This window comes from Penicillium roqueforti (assembly GCF_015533775.1).
Source record: "Penicillium roqueforti strain LCP96 04111 chromosome Unknown scaffold_06, whole genome shotgun sequence".
In the NCBI taxonomy this organism is placed as follows: Eukaryota; Fungi; Ascomycota; class Eurotiomycetes; order Eurotiales; family Aspergillaceae; genus Penicillium; species Penicillium roqueforti.
Window position 1 is genome coordinate 131,143 of NW_024067570.1, and position 18,623 is coordinate 149,765.

General features: G+C 47.6%; 9 protein-coding genes across 9 annotated transcripts; 5 read left to right on the forward strand and 4 right to left on the reverse strand.

Moving 5' to 3' along the window:
- Window positions 1–66: 66 nt before the first annotated feature.
- Window positions 67–1,072, forward strand: LCP9604111_3572 (uncharacterized protein; the record flags this gene model as incomplete). The annotated part of the gene is made up of 3 exons (XM_039071175.1): window positions 67–138; window positions 249–361; window positions 430–1,072. The coding sequence occupies 3 exons, from the start codon at window positions 67–69 to the stop codon at window positions 1,070–1,072; spliced, it is 828 nt and encodes a 275-aa protein (XP_038930235.1).
- A 59-nt stretch (window positions 1,073–1,131) lies between these two features.
- LCP9604111_3573 (glutathione S-transferase family protein) lies at window positions 1,132–3,590 on the reverse strand (the record flags this gene model as incomplete). The annotated part of the gene is made up of 7 exons (XM_039071176.1): window positions 1,132–1,193; window positions 1,249–1,594; window positions 1,644–1,724; window positions 1,781–1,958; window positions 2,028–2,149; window positions 2,320–2,875; window positions 2,941–3,590. 7 exons carry the CDS (start codon window positions 3,588–3,590, stop codon window positions 1,132–1,134), a joined length of 1,995 nt encoding a protein of 664 aa, XP_038930236.1.
- Window positions 3,591–3,836: 246 nt separating this feature from the next.
- On the reverse strand, window positions 3,837–4,515 carry LCP9604111_3574 (uncharacterized protein; the record flags this gene model as incomplete). The annotated part of the gene is made up of 3 exons (XM_039071177.1): window positions 3,837–4,243; window positions 4,317–4,434; window positions 4,510–4,515. The coding sequence occupies 3 exons, from the start codon at window positions 4,513–4,515 to the stop codon at window positions 3,837–3,839; spliced, it is 531 nt and encodes a 176-aa protein (XP_038930237.1).
- Window positions 4,516–4,841: 326 nt separating this feature from the next.
- On the reverse strand, window positions 4,842–6,113 carry LCP9604111_3575 (putative ATP binding protein; the record flags this gene model as incomplete). The annotated part of the gene is made up of 2 exons (XM_039071178.1): window positions 4,842–6,007; window positions 6,074–6,113. The coding sequence occupies 2 exons, from the start codon at window positions 6,111–6,113 to the stop codon at window positions 4,842–4,844; spliced, it is 1,206 nt and encodes a 401-aa protein (XP_038930238.1).
- Window positions 6,114–6,357: 244 nt separating this feature from the next.
- On the forward strand, window positions 6,358–8,519 carry LCP9604111_3576 (putative cell cycle control protein (Cwf19); the record flags this gene model as incomplete). The annotated part of the gene is made up of 2 exons (XM_039071179.1): window positions 6,358–7,644; window positions 7,701–8,519. The coding sequence occupies 2 exons, from the start codon at window positions 6,358–6,360 to the stop codon at window positions 8,517–8,519; spliced, it is 2,106 nt and encodes a 701-aa protein (XP_038930239.1).
- Window positions 8,520–9,120: 601 nt separating this feature from the next.
- LCP9604111_3577 (D-mandelate dehydrogenase-like dehydrogenase) lies at window positions 9,121–10,376 on the forward strand (the record flags this gene model as incomplete). The annotated part of the gene is made up of 5 exons (XM_039071180.1): window positions 9,121–9,173; window positions 9,241–9,455; window positions 9,517–9,926; window positions 9,986–10,225; window positions 10,278–10,376. 5 exons carry the CDS (start codon window positions 9,121–9,123, stop codon window positions 10,374–10,376), a joined length of 1,017 nt encoding a protein of 338 aa, XP_038930240.1.
- Window positions 10,377–10,798: 422 nt separating this feature from the next.
- LCP9604111_3578 (dihydrodipicolinate synthase family protein) lies at window positions 10,799–12,174 on the reverse strand (the record flags this gene model as incomplete). The annotated part of the gene is made up of 8 exons (XM_039071181.1): window positions 10,799–10,950; window positions 11,001–11,314; window positions 11,368–11,480; window positions 11,532–11,634; window positions 11,684–11,832; window positions 11,887–11,927; window positions 11,984–12,004; window positions 12,066–12,174. The coding sequence occupies 8 exons, from the start codon at window positions 12,172–12,174 to the stop codon at window positions 10,799–10,801; spliced, it is 1,002 nt and encodes a 333-aa protein (XP_038930241.1).
- A 341-nt stretch (window positions 12,175–12,515) lies between these two features.
- On the forward strand, window positions 12,516–15,201 carry LCP9604111_3579 (uncharacterized protein; the record flags this gene model as incomplete). Its single annotated transcript, XM_039071182.1, has 21 exons — window positions 12,516–12,527; window positions 12,587–12,685; window positions 12,742–12,752; window positions 12,804–12,831; window positions 12,888–12,992; window positions 13,049–13,164; window positions 13,218–13,225; window positions 13,283–13,416; window positions 13,469–13,534; window positions 13,589–13,619; window positions 13,710–13,715; window positions 13,767–13,802; window positions 13,856–13,926; window positions 13,980–14,034; window positions 14,097–14,119; window positions 14,168–14,272; window positions 14,328–14,583; window positions 14,640–14,786; window positions 14,843–14,896; window positions 14,949–15,106; window positions 15,157–15,201. The coding sequence occupies 21 exons, from the start codon at window positions 12,516–12,518 to the stop codon at window positions 15,199–15,201; spliced, it is 1,566 nt and encodes a 521-aa protein (XP_038930242.1).
- Window positions 15,202–16,052: 851 nt separating this feature from the next.
- Window positions 16,053–18,605, forward strand: LCP9604111_3580 (transcriptional regulator family TF; the record flags this gene model as incomplete). The annotated part of the gene is made up of 10 exons (XM_039071184.1): window positions 16,053–16,139; window positions 16,193–16,368; window positions 16,422–16,745; window positions 16,796–16,939; window positions 16,992–17,490; window positions 17,668–17,687; window positions 17,735–17,781; window positions 17,837–17,893; window positions 17,946–18,170; window positions 18,241–18,605. 10 exons carry the CDS (start codon window positions 16,053–16,055, stop codon window positions 18,603–18,605), a joined length of 1,944 nt encoding a protein of 647 aa, XP_038930243.1.
- Window positions 18,606–18,623: the final 18 nt, after the last annotated feature.

Sequence of the window (18,623 nt, forward strand, 5' to 3'; positions counted from 1 at the left end):
TTTAGCATATTGTCGTCCTTCTTTTTTTCAGTATCCTTCTCTATTCTTAATCCTGCAACCGTCATTATGAGTGCAATGAGCGCAAACTCCGGTGCAGTTCCCGATGCCTGGGAGGATTCCTGGGAAAATCAAGCAGATGTATGTAATCTCAGGGAATTATGTGACATTTGGGACAGACACTAGTCTGCTATCAAATTCTACTCAATGCTTGTAAGCTGTGGTGGCATGCTGATCGTCATCGTTTACAGAGACTCGACTCCAATTCTACCCCGCCAGCCGAGAAGAAAGTCTCATCCAAGGTGACCAAGGCGCAACGCAGGGCGGAACAGGCCGAGTTCAATCGTCAGCTATGGGCTGAAGCGTAAGTTTCAATCGCCACCTAGCTTTTGTCATTCTTTGGGTTGTTCAAGAGACTGAATTGTGTTGCAGTGAATCCGCAGAAACATTTCACTTCGTCGAAGCGCGCGCCGATGTTCCTCTTAAGCAAGACTTCAAGCCCGCAGTTACACTACTGAGTCGGAAACCCCAGCTTGTGACAAGACATTCATCATCTTCAAGAACAATCAGTGCCGCAACGGCTGGCCTTGGCCGACTCGGACTAGACGAAGATGACGACTCGGACGATGACACTAAGCCGCCCCAGCCAACACCCGAGGAGCGCCATGCTATTGCACTGAAGAATCGGGAGGAGAAGCAGCGGAAGTACGAAGAAGTGCGCGAACGTCTATTTGGAAGCCCATCTGCTACAGCCTCGGGTACCTCGTCGGGCGGTAGTACGACTCCACCTCGTCAAACCCCTACAGGCGAGGGCAGGGTCAGAGGAAAAGGACGTGGCGGCGGAAGAGATCACCAGAAGAGAGACTCCTCGTCGACCTCGAGCAAGTCCAGACATCTCTACGATCCCTCTACTTCCAAGTCGAATGCACCCTTCCTACAGAGAGGTGGCCGTCCGCAAGTCGAGCGAAGCGGCTCCGACACTCAAGCCCCACAGCAGCCGGTGCGCAGTCCTCGAGGCCCTGATGCAAGTGGGAGGGGTGGATTCAATTTCAATCGAGGTGCTAAAACAGGCTAATGTACATTTGGCCAACACCTTTTCGTCCCAGGACGCCATCAGATACCGTTTTTCTGGTATTAAGGGAGGCCCCGTCCTGCGTTAATTGCATTTGCGACTTGGGATGTATTTGGACGGTTCTCTGTCACATGAAGCGTTAGCAGTGCTATTGAAAAAGGCATGCGAGCGATACTCACGGGCATATCGCTCATAGCTGTCGTGGTACAACTCGTCCGTGCTAGTTGTCGCTTGCACATGCGGATCAGTCTCGATTGCATTCACCCAAATGGCCAGCCTGCTTCCCTCCTCGGCATCTGGCCATCCTCGGTATGGTTTCAGGACCCGCCGCAGCCGAATGATCCACGGTGCAGCTTGAACGTCCACAAGGGACATCTGCGGGCCCATGAAGAAGGGCCCCGAAGGATGCGCTACCTCGAGCAGCTTCTCCATCGCATCTCGCAGCTCCTGTGTCTTCTCGATCTGTTTCTGTTGGTCCTGCTCTTGCAGTATACGGTAGAAACTCGGCACGATATGCCGATTGACCTGGAGGGCTATCAGCGATGATCCAGAACAGACCTGTGTGTCTACTTACATGATCCGCCCATAATCGGCAATGGGCGCGCAGCTTTGGGTCTACTGGAAGCATTGCAGCCCCTACACCCAGGTCCTCCAGCTGCAAGGGATTGATCAGTGAGGAAAATGAGAAATTGGCTCTTCGGGGTTTCTTACATATTCCAACAACACGTTGCTTTCATAGCATCCCCAGTCGTCGTGGCGCAAAGCAGGAACAAGCCCTCTTGGATTCACCTCTAACAGTGACTGGGGCTTTTCGTACGGATCCACTTCGATGTATTGATACGGGATACCTTTCAGTTCCAATGCGATCCATACCCGTTGCACGAATGGGCTACAAATGCAGGTCAAGTCAATACACAACAAGATTTCGTCAGAACAATTAAATTTGGGAGGATCTCACCAGAAGCAGCTCCCAAATAGCTTGAGATTAACATCGGCAGAGTGTTTGATCGCAGTTTCAGCGGCCAGACCCGTTGCTTTTGTATGGTATGATTTTTGGCCTGGTCGAGACATGACTCGGTCCTATTGTGTATTTCGTGTTAAATCTGCACAATTAAAAATGATAGAAATGAAAACAAAAGGATGAGACAAGATCTTTCGCATGTGGGAAGTATGAAGTCAATGTAGACTTGTGACGTAGCCGGCGGGGATACTCTTGTGCAATTGAACACAACAAAACAGGATCAACATACCGCTCTCATCCTTTTATCTTTCTTTTCCTTCAGAATGTATCGTTGCACACTACTTTTCTTGACACGATCACTTTCTTCAAGCGTATGTTGATGACCGCCGCTCACTCCGTCGTTCTTCCCGTTGGCACCATTGCCATTCACCCGCTGTATAGTGAAATATCTTCCACCGTTCGATCCCGGGTGATTTGGTGGTAGACCAGGATTGGGCGTGAGCATACCGAATGTTTGGACATTTCGGATCGCGGAGTCGTCATTCAGAGAGAAAGTATACATGCCAGGTAAGATGTTAGATGGCAAGGGCTCGACTGCATCGGGCAAATTTGATATTTCGGACACTGGGAAGTATTCCACGACTTTGATTTTAACATGGCAGAGATCCCGTTCTCTGGCGGTACGCTTGCGCTTCTTTTTTTCTGGGTCGTCGGATTTGGGGGTTCCGGGTGGTCGTCCTTTGAGTCGACAGTCCCAGTAATGGGAGACAAAGGGTTTACGCTTGTACCGCTGGGTGGAGCGATGAGAGTATACATTGTCAACGTGGGGGAAGTAGGTTTGGAATCTGTAGAAATGTGCGAGTCAGCCTCTAGTAGGGTATAAATCATTCCAACAATGGAGCCTGCATACTCCTCTTCGCTTAGGGTGATCATTTCATCGACGTTGAATAACCTATCTCTCCAGTAATCCAGATTTGGAGGGTTCGGGACCACTTTGAAGCCTTGCAGTTCTCCGGGCCCATTGAAGGCCACTGAATCCGTGGAGCCAGTATCCAGCTCGATGAAGTCTGGTTGAAACGGTTGGCCTTGGGACTGCAGCGTTAAGCTGTTATTCTGAGTTTGATGCGCGTTGTTTCCCATCGCTAGCTCGTTTTGAGACAGCGATGCTGGAGGTGCCATTTGTCCAGCAGTAGCGCCATGCAATGCCCCACTCATATTCGCTGCATGAGCGACGCCATTATTGTAGTCCTGCGATTGATCTAAACCACAGGATTGCCCTTGCGGTCGTAAGTGCGAGGCAACTCCATTGCTAGGGTGACCTGGGTGCTGCTGTGTGGATTGAGACGTAGTGATGAAGTTATTCGCCGACTCGCCTGATCGTGGAGGACGAATAAACGCATGCGTCGCGTTCTGGAGCTGTGATTCAGTTTCGGTCGGGGGACGGAATGGCCCGAAGGGTTGCGATTCCGGGTCAAATTGGCCTAACTGTAGGTTAGACTGATCATTTATTGACATTGAAGGTCCTAAGCGGGGCGACGACAGTCGTAGCTCAGAGTCCATCTTGTAAACAATATAAAGTTGTGGAGAGGCGTGCTGCTTTTGAGGAGAAGAAGGACGGTTGAAGCGGCATTGTGGGGTTAAGGGAAGCTCGGATCATCATGAGGATCTCAGGTACAAAAAAAAAACGGCTTCTATGAATTATCTTTTTGGAATTAATGATGAATAGCAGATTTATTCTACTAAAACACTGGGATACGATATTCACATTGAATCTATGGATGCAGTGTTGATTCCAGCCTCGGCAGCTTACAGACCCTTGTTATGTTTCTTCGCTGCTTCCGAGTTCTTGAAAGGAAACCCCGCTGTCCTCTTGTCTGCACCGTTACGGCGACTGATCCTTCCATTGCTGCTGCCAAAGAGCATGCACCACAACCCAATGGCCGCAATAGTAGAGTATCCAGCAACACCAACAGCAAATATACCCGATCCACCGGAAACATACCAGGTGTACGCGTAAAATGCACATGTGGTGTGGAAAACAGAGGTCACCATCAGAGTTGGCACAGCGTATGGTGCTTTGGGATCGTCGTCCTCTGTTGACACAGACTCCCTGATCCCGGCCGTCAGGGGGATGGAGCCGGTCAGCATCATGGTCAAAACGGCAATTGTGAGAAGACTGAAGCCGAAACACCGGGCGAAGTATAGTTCAATGGCTTTTCAAGGGCGAAAGGTTAGCATGGCTCGTAAACGGGTGCGCGCGGCACATTCAGGAGGTAGGCCACATACGGGAAGCAGGCCGAGTCTCATCCAAGAGCAGGGTCACTATCATGCTCGGTCCGGCTATCAGAGGTAGACTCTGAAGTGACAGCCATGCGGCTGTCGTGTATGTGTAGGCGCGAAAGACCTGTCAAGTTAGCTTTTGGCTCCGGTTTCGAGGTCTATCTTCCGACGCTTGGAGACAGTAATAGCATTGGCTCACATCCATGATGGAAATTCGCTAGTATGTGTTCGAATGGAATTGAAATTCTCGCGAGATTGAAGTAGCTCGTATCAGAAATGGGGAGAAGATGAAGCTTCTGGGCGATCATTTCCTAAGGCTGCTGCATTATGAGCAAGTGACGTCATACAGCAACATTGCCGTTTGACTTGTTTGCAAAGGTTCACCCGGTATGTGTTACTATACCAAGGCGAAGACAAAATAGACTAAGATGATATTTGATTACTTTGATATAATGAAATGCGCCTCTAAGACCACAAACGCCGTAAGCCGAGCCTGTTCAGAACAAGTAAGACCCATTTGGACAGATTGCTTCACTGTTGCATATTGCTTGCGCGCAGATATCTTGTGAAGCTGTTATCCTGCTCTGATGGAGTACTTTGTGAGCCTGCCAGAGCCTCCTGGTAACGTTGAGTAAGACCCTCATCATTGCCAGCGTTAGGCCCCACGTAGTCCTCATAGTCACTGTCTTCTCCATCTGCCAATCCACGCTTGATGATATCATCTTCTTCATCTTCGGCTTCACTGACAGTCTCAGGCTCCTCGGTGGGTTTCCTCGGCGGCTGCCGGCTTGACCCAGACACATTCATGTCTTTCATTAATTTTCCAAGTTCAAGCTCCCGCTGGGATGATGATTGCTCTTCGCGCTCTTTCTTCTTGCGCTCCAATTCGGGCTTGTAGTCACGTTCAAACTCCTGTCGCTTTGTCTCCACAGCCTCGAAGAACTCCTCGACACCATCGCCCGTCATTGAGCTGACGCCAACGACGCTGAGGTGTCGATAGAATTCTTCCAACATGAGACTCATGCTGTTCAGAAGGGAGCCCATGTATCCACTGCCAGAACCAAAGCCACCGGCACCGCCCTCAGCTCCAAAGGCCCCCGCGTCTTCCTCCTGCCGCAGAGCCTGCTGGAATGCATCAAAGTCGGTCATCCATTCCTTGGCAAACTCAGCATCCTTGACGTCAGTCTTGTTGAAGACCAAGATCATGGGGAGCTTGGTCTTGTACAAGATACTACATGCGTACAGCATGTTGCTCATGAAGGTGCTGGTAGAGCTTGCGCGAGGCGTATCGATAACATATGCGATGACCGTTGGGAATGATGTCGCCATAGTCTCGAGAAGGATACTGCCCGATGCACTCCAGACAAAGACTTCGATTTGGCCGGGTGTGTCGACCAAGATGTGCTTGATTGGTGTTGCGGAAGGGTTTTCAGGGTTCGGGGCGGTGCGTTTCTCTAGGAGCGAGATAATTTGATCGACTTTGGTGGCGAACAGATTTAATGAAGTCAAAATTCCTCCGTTAGGACCCAGGTTGTACTGCTTCATCACTTCTTTGTAATTAATGGAGTCACGGATATCGATGTTGCTCTCGAAGGGTACCGAATGCACCGCGGGGTCGAGATTGATCACATACGGCACGGTCTTCTTTTCATGCAGATAGGAGTTGATTCTTTGCATGAAGGTCGTCTTGCCTGAGCCTATTCAATCCATAACACTGACGATTAGATCGTTGTAGATAGGTGAGGGGCGATCAGCATCCTTACCTGCCATGCCCACGCAGACCACGGCCACCGGAGATGCCATGGTGAAGGAAATTTATAGAAAGATAGACTCGATCAAGCGAATAAAATTACAGAGACCTCTGTAGTCGATTATGTATTGTTCAAGGGTGGAAGACAAGAAGCCAAGTGATGAAAGATAAGCTCTTCTCTTCTGTTCGAAATCTTTTTTGTCGCGGGGAAAGATCTACAATTGGACCGCCCGGCATTTTATAAACGTCATTCCATATTTTGCCTTTCTCATCCCTTTTCCACATATCAGGAACACCATGACTCTAGAAGATTTTGAGAAATCATTGGCAGACGGGAAAGAGCCGCGACACGAGAAAAGTGAAGGGCGACATCATCGAGACCGAAACCGCGATCGCGATCGCAGCAAAGAGCGCTCGAGACAACACCGTCATCATTCCGACCACCATCACCGGCGGCATTCCTCCAGATCTCGCGATCGAGACAGCGAGCGAGTTCGCGAGTCCAGGCATCGCGACGACGATGGCCGCCGACACAAGCGTTCACGTCGTTCCGACGACCAAGGAGACGAACATGGCCATAAACGCCATCACCGGAATTCCAAAGATGAGGGCAAATCCACCGCTCCTCCGGTAATAGTACAGGAAGAGCCCAGTAATCTCAAACGGGACGCCTGGATGGAAGCGCCCTCGGGTCTCGACGTTGAATATGTTCATCGACCGGATTCGACGCGACAGGAGGAGCCGAAACCAATAATGCTTTCAGCGGACTACGAACTCAAGATTCATGACAAGGAGCTCAACGACCATCTTCGTGATCTCAAAGATGGAAAAACACTCGAAGATATAGAAGATGAACCTGCTCAGCACGAGGTGGACTATACTTTTGGGGATTCGGGGTCACAATGGAGAATGACCAAACTCAAAGGTGTATACAGAGAGGCGGAGGAAAGTGGCAGGCCTATTGAAGATATTGCTACTGAGCGTTTTGGAGACCTTCGCTCCTTTGACGACGCTCGGGAGGAGGAAACTGAGATTGATCGGCGCAAAACGTATGGCAAGTCCTATGTGGGCAAAGATAAACCTAGTGGGGAGCTGTTCCAGGAAAGGAAACTCCAAAATGATATTCGAAGAGGTCCACTCGAACATGTTCGTGATCCAGAGCAGGAACTGAAGGCCGAAGGCCAAGGCAAGAAAATGGACACTGTGCCTCCTCCGAACACTACCCGTCACCTCGATATGACGGCACTGAATCGTCTCAAAGCCCAGATGATGAAGGCAAAGCTCAGAAAAGCACCAAATGCCGCCGATCTCGAGGAACAGTACAATACAGCCGCGGCAGCTATGTCAAACCGCAAGGAGTCCGATGTTGTGGTCCTTGATGTTATGCATAACCCGATGCTAGCAGGCTCTAGGAATGAGGTCAAAGCTGTCGATACTAAGAGAGGCCGGGAAAGAGGCCAGGTGGAAGCAAATGAAGATATGACCATTGAAGATATGGTGCGCGAAGAGCGCAAGACCCGTGGCCAACTCGGCGGAGAAGGCCGGCGCCTAGCAGATCAAATTGGCCGTGATGCCAAGTTTGAGGTCAGTCCTAGACTTATGTGTGATGACTCCTGTTTCCCCTGCTAACCAATGTATAGAACGACTTGGAGTATATGGATGACAATGCGTCCAAGTTGGCCAAAAGGGTTCATCGATCTGAGATTGACCTCAAGAACACAACGATCAATGACTTCCACAAGATGAACCGGATATTGGACAACTGCCCGCTTTGTCACAACGAAGACAAGGGCACGCCTCCTCTTGCCCCAGTGGTTTCCCTTGCGACCAGGGTCTTCCTCACACTTCCTACCGAACCCGAAATCAGTGAAGGGGGTGCTACTATCGTACCAATCCAACATCGCACTAATTTGATGGAATGCGATGACGACGAGTGGGAAGAGATCCGCAACTTTATGAAGAGTCTCACGCGTATGTACCACGACCAAGGTCGAGATGTGATCTTCTACGAGAATGCAGCCCAGCCACAGCGCAAGCGACATGCATCCATGGAAGTCGTGCCTTTACCCTACAGTCTAGGAGAAACCGCTCCTGCGTTTTTCAAAGAGGCAATTCTCAGTGCCGAGTCGGAATGGTCGCAGCACCGCAAACTTATCGATACCCTTGCTAAATCAAAGCAAGGTTTAGGCCGGTCTGCCTTCCGCCGAACCCTTGTGAAGGAGATGCCCTACTTCCACGTTTGGTTTGAACTAGATGGTGGCCTGGGTCATATTGTGGAGGACGACAACCGCTGGCCTCGTGGAGATCTCTTTGCCCGAGAGATCATCGGTGGAATGCTGGATGTTGCACCGGACGTTATCAAACGACAAGGACGCTGGAACCGTGGTGATCGCAGGGTTGACGGATTCAGAAAGCGCTGGAAGAAGTTTGACTGGACCCGTATTCTAATTGAAGGCTAGTGAGCCTGGAAATAGCCCCTTGACGCACTGTATAGTATACATCTGGCTAGATACATTTACTCGAACCGTCGCAAGTTTCATTCCGGGAGTTGAAAACACGAAGTCCCCAATGTTCTCGAAATATTTTCTATTCCACACAATATCACAGTGGACTAGAATAAAAGCACCACTCATAGCCAGCATCTTAGTGTGTCATGAGATAACGACATCGGCAATCGAGCCGATGGCTGACGTCGGTTAGGTATTCCGCAGTTGAGGGCACTTGCTTTGCTTCTCGGCCGATGCTTAGTAAAATATATATAGTTATGACTCTTATTGTCTAATGTCTCTGTCTCTTGTTCCTTTGACTTCATTTGTGTCTTCAAACCTCTTTTGCAACAACTAAGTCACTTATCATCTTGATCGGACTGCTTGCTTATCGGTAAGTTCAAATATGTCAAGAAAAGGCGTCGGGGTATTTCGACCCGAAGTAAAATTGGAGGGAAAATCTTTGAAAAATTGACTCAGAGTTAATGTTCTAGCATTGCTATACATTCCTCCTCTGCTCAAATTGCTAATTGTCTGGATCAACACAGAATCAACTGCCCTTAATACCATCGGAATGGGTTCTACCGGCCCCAAGCCCAAGGTCCTACGCCTTGGAAGTATCGACTAGTACGTTCACCCCATCTTTTCGCACCATTGATATCCATTTCATGAAATTGACATTCTTCAAACACAGTGCACAGGCAGCCTGGAATGCATTGGGAGAGGTAGCACAGCTAGTTGAGTCAGCGGCGACCACCCGAGCCGAGTTCATCCAAGAGTGCAAAGACGGCAAGCTGGATGGTGTTGTTGCGATATACCGAACAATGGGGTCTTTGAGCCAAACAGGGCTTGTAGACGAGGAGCTAGTGAATGTGCTACCAAGCTCACTCCGATATATCGCGCATTGTGGTACGTTGAGCTTATGATATGAGTGCTCAAATATGTATATGTTGACATGCAAAATCTATAGGAGCCGGATATGACCAAGTGGACGTTCATGCCTGCAGTGCGCGCAACCCCCCGATTCTGGTTTCCAATGTCCCAACTGCAGTGGACGATGCCACTGCCGACGTGAACATGTTCCTGATTCTTGGTGCATTGCGCAACTTCAACACCGGCATGAACGCCTTGCGCGAGGGTAAATGGCGTGGCCACCCGGCGCCTCCTCTCGGCCATGATCCCCAGGGAAAGGTCCTTGGGATTCTGGGAATGGGTGGTATTGGACGTAATTTGAAGAAAAAGGCAGAGGCCTTTGGGATGAAGGTCATCTATCATAACCGCCGCAGACTCAGTGATGAGATGTCAGCGGGTGCGAAATATGTTTCTTTTGATGAACTCCTGTCCACCAGTGACGTGATCAGCTTGAACCTGCCATTGAATGTAAGTGATTTCTTGTTCCAAAAGGGAAGCAAATGTGGTATGATACTAATCGCTTGAAGAAAAACACGCGCCATATTATCGGCAAAGCTGAGTTCGCTAAGATGAAGGACGGCGTGGTAGTGGTCAACACTGCCCGCGGCGCTGTCATGGACGAGGCTGCTCTGGTTGATGCCCTAGATAGTGGTAAAGTGTTCTCGGCTGGCCTCGACGTCTTTGAGGAAGAGCCTCGGATTCATCCTGGGTTGCTCAGTAACCAGAATGTGATTCTGGTTCCCCATATGGGCACTTGGACTAGTGAGGTGAGTTTTGTATTTCCCCATAAGTAGTGGTGTGAGACTGACTTGACAAAAGACAATTCTTGCCATAGAAGAATGGACAATTGAGAACATCCGTATGGCTCTTGAAGTTGGAAAACTAAAGAGCCCAGTTCCGGAACAGGCGGACCTTTGAAGACAGGCTTTTGAAGAGTTTGGGGCAAAGTTATTTTGATCGTCCATAGCATAGTGCATTGTATCTAAGAATGACCCTTGGATTTAAAGCTCTAATTAACCGAAACTTGATAACTGATGAAAATTAGTATGTATGGATAGATGGTGGTCCTATTATCAATAGTGTAGCTAGCTAGAAAGTGAGTAGACGTTGCTAATTCCCGGGACTAAAAGAACTTTGCTTGTATTAACTGGTTGTTTATTTCGTCCCGCTTCTTTCGTACTTTTAGTATGATATGAATAAGAATTACAACGTTTAGTATACTCCATAATACTCCGATAGATATTGATTGGCTACATATACAAAGAGTATCAACGACCGCAGGAAAGGTGAAGTAAGAAAGGACACTTGGTCCAACATAGTCGCGACAACAGACTACCATGCTATGGAGTTGACGTTGCCTCTCTTAATTCAGACTCAAGTCGCATTGCCTCACCCAAAGCATTCATAAACTCGCCCCCTTCAGCTTCCCCCAACGGAAGCAATGGTCTTCGCGGAGCAATCCCATACCCATGCATCTTGTTCAATGCATATTCTACATGTAATCAGCCTAGTACCCTCGAAATTCTTTATGGATATACTCACTCATAGCCCGAATACCACCTGGAACCGCAGCAGCATCAGCCCGCGCAAGAATCGCTTGAATATTTCTCGCTTCATTGCGTTCTGTCTCTGTTGGGGATGGCAAGTTCAGTAGTGACCAGAGCCTCATAGAAGCCACTGGCACAAAGTTAGGAATACCGCTCACAGTGCCATGACCAGCACATTGCATCCAGGGGGTCAGATCAGCAATAAGACCGTCCAGTAAAAGAAATGGAAATTTGCGAGTCTCATTTATTGTGGTATCTTCGGAGATCAGGGCTTGAAGACGGATCAGCTTCCCCATGCTTCCACCGCATCTGTTCTTATCAGCGCTGTCAAAATGAGAGTTGCCAAGAAGGCTAAGACTCACGTCAACTTCACTCCACATAAGTTAGATGTTTTCTTCATGATCGCGCTGATAACTTCTGAAGACATATCCTGGCCGCCAGCGTTGGATGGGAAGTTGTATAGCAACAGAGGAATCTATCACTTCATTAGCAATGATGCATTTAGTGCGTTATGGACAACCCATACTGGCGATGCTTCGCAAATATCCACATAGTATTGAATGACTTGGTCCATGTCTGTGTTCAGACTCGCGGCATAATAGGCAGGTAAAATAACCATACCCGCATCTCTGTCATTGTTAGAAGGAAGATAATCGCCGGAATTCAGTATTCACTTACGCTCCAGCATCTGCAGCAGCTTTGGAGAAACTAATAGTCTCTCTGGTACTGAGTCCTCCTACACCAGCGACTATGGGGGTAGATTGCAACCCTTCCCCATCCAGAGTTTCCCTGATGAAGCGGATAAGGGATACACGCTCATCAAAATCCTAAGACCATCAGTACTATCATCTAAAGGCATGATAGGAAAGAACCAAACTCACCAGGTGAACAGCTTCCCCTAACGATCCAGCACATACTGGTACTGAACGCGGAGTCCCATTAATATGTGGTTTCATAATACACGCTCAAACAACTTACCCATGCCGCGAGTGACCATAGCTGTGATCGGTGTCAGATAAGTTCATGTCATTGGTAATTTTCAATAAGAGCCCTATCTTACCTAGCAGATGTCTCCGATAGCTGTCATAGTCAATTTCTTGGTGTTCATCAAAGAACGTGGGTAGTGGCACGTATACTCCCGGCCGTAGAGGCCGTGTAGAATATGCCATTTTAAGACAGCAATCACTTGAATAGTCGCCACAAAGTCAAATTCCAGATTTTCAGATTGGTTCAAACATTCAATCTTTGACGATCCCTCGTACCTTTGAGGAGGGTGAGCGTCGGGAGCATCGGTCTCTACCCGCTGATAAGACAGGCGCGGGAAATCTCGGTTCGACCCGCACGCCACGGTGATGAACCGTGTAAGAGCCTTATCTCGAAGATAAGTTTGATTTAACCTTCATGTGGCGTTTTTGTAGATGGCGTTGATAATCACATATGTATATAGGATCATCCAATCCTTTTCCAACGAAAGTAATTCATTCATCGACAACCAGCTAGGTGGAACAATATGCAGCACGACGTGAGATATATCTCCTTTGGGAGTAAGATCCATGGTTTTTATATTAACCTACATTTCAGAAAACTAAAGAAATGGCTTATGATGCCAACGAAGTCCCCGTCAGCATGGGAACTACCCAAGACATAGGTAGCAATCATGGTCTCCAACGACAGCTCAGGGTACGTCGAGCCACACCTTTTTGATGGCAACAGGGATGAACTAAAACTTAATATAGCCACGGCATCTGTAAGTACCACACGCGGGACTTGATATATAGGGACTCACGATTCGATATAGACAAATGATTGCCATCGGAGGTGTTATCGTCAGTCATCCGTCCTACTGTCACCTCAATTCACTTTCGTGCTGATGAGTCCCTAGGGTACTGGCCTCTTTCTAGGCACAGCGAGCGATCTCCAGCATGGTGGTCCAGCCGGTCTTCTTATTGGATACTGTATTATGGCTTCGTTGCTGTACTCAGTAATGGTAAGGCAACTGCCGACGCTTTCAAATCTTCCAAAAAGACTGACGACCATCCGCAGGTTGCTCTCGGTGAGATGGCATCGCAATTTCCCATTCCTGGCGGTCAATTTGCTTTGGCTGGCCGGTTCACCTCGCCCGAGCTTGGATTTGCTATGGGTATCCTGTTCTGGTATAAGTAAGTGAAGTTGTATTCTGAACCATGAGAACCTGGCCTGACAAATGCTTTAGTTATATTGGTACGACTATTCTTGTTTATTCTGGGAAAGCAGGATGCATCTAACTAATTTCTCCAGTTGTCTTACCGGCTGAAATTTCCGCTGCGGCTCTTCTGGTCACATTTTGGACTCCGGCCGGACAGACAGATTCTACATGCTCTACTGGAATCTGTAATAATGCCATGTGGGTTGGGCTGATGCTGATCGTCGTGGTATGCTTTTGTGCAAAGAATTGGACTACAAATGATACTGATGATCATCTAGTTTGCCATAAACTATGCGGGAACACGAGTCTTTGGTGAGATGGAATTCTGGTTTTGTTCAATCAAGGTAAGATAAGAAGAGCGCAGCCTCAAAAATGGAGAGAACTGACATTTGATATAGGTTGTGACTATCATTGGCCTTATTATTACTGGTATTATCATTAGTGCCGGTGGCGGACCTAACCACGAGGCAATCGGATTCAAATATTGAAACGAGACTGGTGGATTCGTACAGTATGAAGGAATTGGTAAGTCGATCAATTCAATACCCACTTACTGGTATCTAACATTCAATAAAGCCGGTTCGAAAGGACGCTTCCTCGGATTTTTCAGCGGTGAGACCAGTTTCGAACTATCAGCTCGTACCGAATAACTCATCGGTTTATAGTTTTGATCAATGCTGCATTCGCATTCATTGGATCTGAGATTACGGCAATTGCAGCTGCTGAGACTTCAAACGTGAGAGTTTGTCAACCCGATCGCGAGTTCCTCTCACTTACATCATATTACAGCCACGAAAGAATGTGCCGCGAGCCATCAAGAGTGTTTGGATTAGGCTTGTACTCTGTGAGCTCAGCTACTTTGTTTCCCAGACGTCAATTCACTAACTTCCCTTCTCTTCAATCCAGTCTATATCTGCAGTGCTTTCTTGGTAAGTTTCAAAACCCAACGATTACTTGCAGTCTACTTACAATCCCAGATCGGACTTCTCGTGTCTCCCTCCGACCCTTCTCTCAATCTTACTTCTACTGCAGCCAATCTTACTTCTACTGCAGCCAAGAGTCCCTTTGTTATCGCTATCCAGGTAATTCACCGTGCAAACCCTTACCCAAGACTGAAAAGCTAACATATCCCAATAGAACTCCGGGATCTCGGTCCTCCCTTCCATTATTAATGCAGCTCTTCTCACTAGCGCCTGGTCTGCCGGTACAGCTGATCTTTTTGTCTCATCAAGAACCCTATACGGACTAGCAACCCGCGGACATGCCCCAAAGATCTTTCTCAAGACTCGAGCAGATGGGTTCCCCTGGGTCTGCTTTCTTTTCTGTGGTGCTTTCTCTTTCCTCTCATTTATGGCCGCCGCCCATGGAGAAGCGGGCACAGTGTTTGGCTATTGTGAGTGGACATCTTGAGGAAATCCGTGCTAGGCTATGAAGCTAACATCAATAAAGTCTCTAACATGACTGCGATGTGTGGTATGATCTCCTGGACAGGGATCTTGTGGACCAGCATCCGATGGAACAAAGGTCTCAAGGCGCAGGGCATCGATCGAAAGACACTCCCATATATGGCACCTCTTCAACCATATCTTTCATACTGTCAGCTTCCAAATTCTCTATTTCGTGCGGAGATACTAATATATGTGACGATTTAGATGGAATTTCAATTTGCGTTATGGTCATCATCTTCGGCGGGTTTGGTTCCTTCAGTGAGTTCGCAAGATATGAAGCACCTCTTCCACTTACTGATCTCCTTCAAAGTGCCGAGCTTTGACGCTTCCTCTTTTGTTACTACTTACTTTCCAATTCCGTTCTTTGCCGTCCTCTTCTTTGGATACAAGTTCTGGACCAAGTCAAAGATGGTCGATTATGCAGAGATGGACTTTGTCACCGGCTCTTCGAGCGAGGTTATCGAGAAGGTTAGTCCCATCTTAACTCAAACCTTTCATATAATTAATCGTTGGCCTAGGAAACTGCCCAGAATCTGTGGCAGAAGATTTCCGACAGAATCTAAATCATAATTTTCTCGCGTCGACTCTGTGTGTTTAACAGGACAACCTTATTTTATTGCTATATACATTGTCAATCTGCTTCTTTCAATTTGAATGTATTGTCTCTGTCTTTCTCCCCAAGTTGTAGTGGGCCCTGTATCGAGTTTCTCCGAACTATACTCCGTAAGGCCTACCAAACCTAGCACAACGTGTCTTGTGGGACGATAAGGAAATTTAGCAACGCGATAGTTATCGGGATATTGTTCGTAATCAAATGATAGCGATAGAATTCTATATCTCAAACAACGTTGTGGCCAGATAAGCGGCACTAGCCGATGGAGTCGGCTAGAAAGCCGTGCGTGCCGCATGTTGTGCCTTACTATGCCAATGCGACACCCAAATTTTAACTGACACTATTGAGAGTATGGCCTAAATTTGATTTGGTTGTGATTAATGCGACAGTTGTGACTGCCAGCGACATCAGCCACGGGGCTTTTGGTGATTTGACAGACTCACGGTCGCTAACGAATTAAAGCAAATATTGTATCGGGGTCAAAGATGGAAAAACCCAATCTCTTGCCAATGCATTCCCAGAGTATGAGTTGGCAGGAGCTGAGATTAAATATGCTGAGTACGTACTCTGCGAATCCCAGCGGAATACACAATTAACTCGAATACAGGCACTTCTGTTAAGGTTAAAGTGTCAAATAAGCCGCGAGGCCCATAAATAAGACTTTCATGAAAGCCTCAACACCGAGGGTATCGGCAGCAAATCAGCGTCCGAGATGTTATCAGAGCAAATAACCCCAGATTGGCCCTTTTTTGATCTGATTCTCTAAGATGTGTCTTCTTCTTGTTCAAACACCAAACAGCAATGCCCTTCAATGCCAATTGGTCAGACAATCAAACAGATAATGAGCGCCCTGCTAAAGTGCGTCGGATTGCCCGGGCTTGTCTACAAGTGAGTATTGCGTATTCAATATAGAAACGCAGTACTTAATATAGGCGCTTTAGTGTCACACACGGAAACAGCGATGTTTACCATCCGACGTATCCAATCTACAATTACCATGCAAGCGATGTCAAAGACTAAGCATCACTTGTTCATTTGAGACAGATAGAGCACCAACATTGGACCTGACTCAAAGTCCATCGGGTCTAGTACAACTGGTTATTGAACTTCAAAATCGGTGGGATTGAAAATTGCGATTCAGTCAAGAGCAGACGCTAAGACCAGAAGCAGACTCAACCAACATGAAACCCGAATATCTGAGCTTGAAAATCAGAAGAGTCCATTTGACCACAATACAAAAGAAAGACCCGGAGACATTCAGCCTGAGCATCAAGAAGCTCTCCCGAAAAGTCAAAGCAACATATATGATTCTCCCGAGTCAGAAATCGACGGAATCCATCTAGGTCCTCCTATCGCAACACTGCGATCGTTAAGAGTGCTTGCGGAAGAGAGAGTTGATGAGTCAACTCTGAGAGCGCAGAGATACAAGAACATGTACGATCCTATTTACCAGGGGCTCCTTACAGCCGAAGAGGTCCGGCGAGCAGTCGAAATGTATTCTACAACTCCATCTGGGAAAAATGCCACCTACTGATATTCAGCAGATTCTTTGATCATTGCCATCACTCAGCGCCTGTATTAGATGAAAGTATTCGGGATACATGGCATGAATATCTTCAAACAAGCCCAACACTTATTTTGACAATATGCTCAGTTGGTACCCGGTTCTGGGATATAGGTGATCGAACGTGAGCGAAAAGTTCTAGACCCAAAAGCTAGGCTAACAATACTCGTGTGCAGTGACGATTCTATTGTCGGTCATCCCCGATTTTATGATCTGACAAAATTACTCGACAAAGCGGTCTCCAGGCTCCTACTCCGGCCCACCCCATCAGATGTCAATTTAGATTCTATCTGTGTGCTTCTTCTCTATGCCCAGTGGATGCCATGCAGCAAAGAGGGTGAAGACGAGGATTCCTTGCGCCCAAGTACCTATGACGAACCCAAGACCAAAAGCCGGTACAACGAAATCAGTGCTTGGGTTGTCTTGGGATTAGCAGAGCGATACTCTGCCCTACTGGGCCTCGAACAATCAGCCACATCACTATTCAAACCCCCTGACAAGGTACCATCCATAGAGGATGTGAAAAAGCTACGAGTGTGGTACAACTTGCTCACATGCAACTTCAACCTCATGCTTACATCCGGTCTACCCGCATCAATTGATCCTACTCCATCGGTCCAGGTGGCGTGGAGGTTTGTCTCTCATGAGATGATGCAGTCCCCTGCGGACCTTCGGGTAAGGGGACTTGTGGAACTAGTCGGAATAGTTCACCTTGCTATGTCTAGTTCTGGGGATATATCTGGCCGTCGATTGCAACCGAGTTGCTTGCAACGGTTGAATAGTGATTTAGATGATTGGGAGAGGCAAGTGAATCTTCCTGGAGTTATTTTTGGTCTTACTGACGGTTCGCAGATCTTGGTTTTCTCGTTTAGGTGCGTTCATTTGGCATCCTATCCTCACAGTAATTAACAATCATCAGAGAAATCAGAATCCCATTACAATCATTTGCCATTCACTTCGGCCCGGGTATGCAGTTACCTAACTACATCTATTCAGGAACTTAATCTAACCTGCGATGTAGTGGTACCGACTCTCCCTCAATTGTGCATCCCTTGCACCACTACTTTCTTCCCCACGGGTACATCGATCGACGGATTTAAGTAAACCACATGTTCAACAAGCGCTTTCAGTGAGCTTGACCGCAGCAGCGCAGATAATATTAGCACAATCGAGCTTCAAGCCAGATATTGTCTTCTCGCTGGATTCGCAGGAACTATCTACCTTTCCCGGTGGGACATACAATGTGGATCGTGCATCCGTGAGTCGATTATACTATGCGGTGGACTCGACCTGGATTTCGCATACGTTCGCTATCATATTCTTATGTCTTTGCTATATTCGGGGCATCATCGATGGTGAGATATTCATATAGATATTTTGACGTGATGATCTGAGTCCATCAATAACTGACAACATGAGAAACAGAAAACCTACAAATTTGCAGCGAAGACTCTAGTCAAGAGAAAGGGAAATTATGTACACGCCTTCCCTCCTCTTCTTCTTCGGTTCTCGCTCGACTCCTCCTCCTTGCGATAGACATCTTTGACAGCGTGTCTCTGGCCACGAGATTTCATTTTGCGCACGACTTCCAAGCCATTGTTCACTATACAGTTGCTTTGGTGTTAATCTCTGAGAAGAACGAGCAGCATATCGAGGAAACGGAGATTGATGATATGGCAATCCAGTCTCTGCTAGATTTGATGAATGATTCTGGTGTTGACTGGGCAGGGAATCTTTTCGGGGAGTCGCTTGATTTCCCAGAGTTGAATATGGACGGGATGCTTTCATGACTGATAGTAGAATATCAT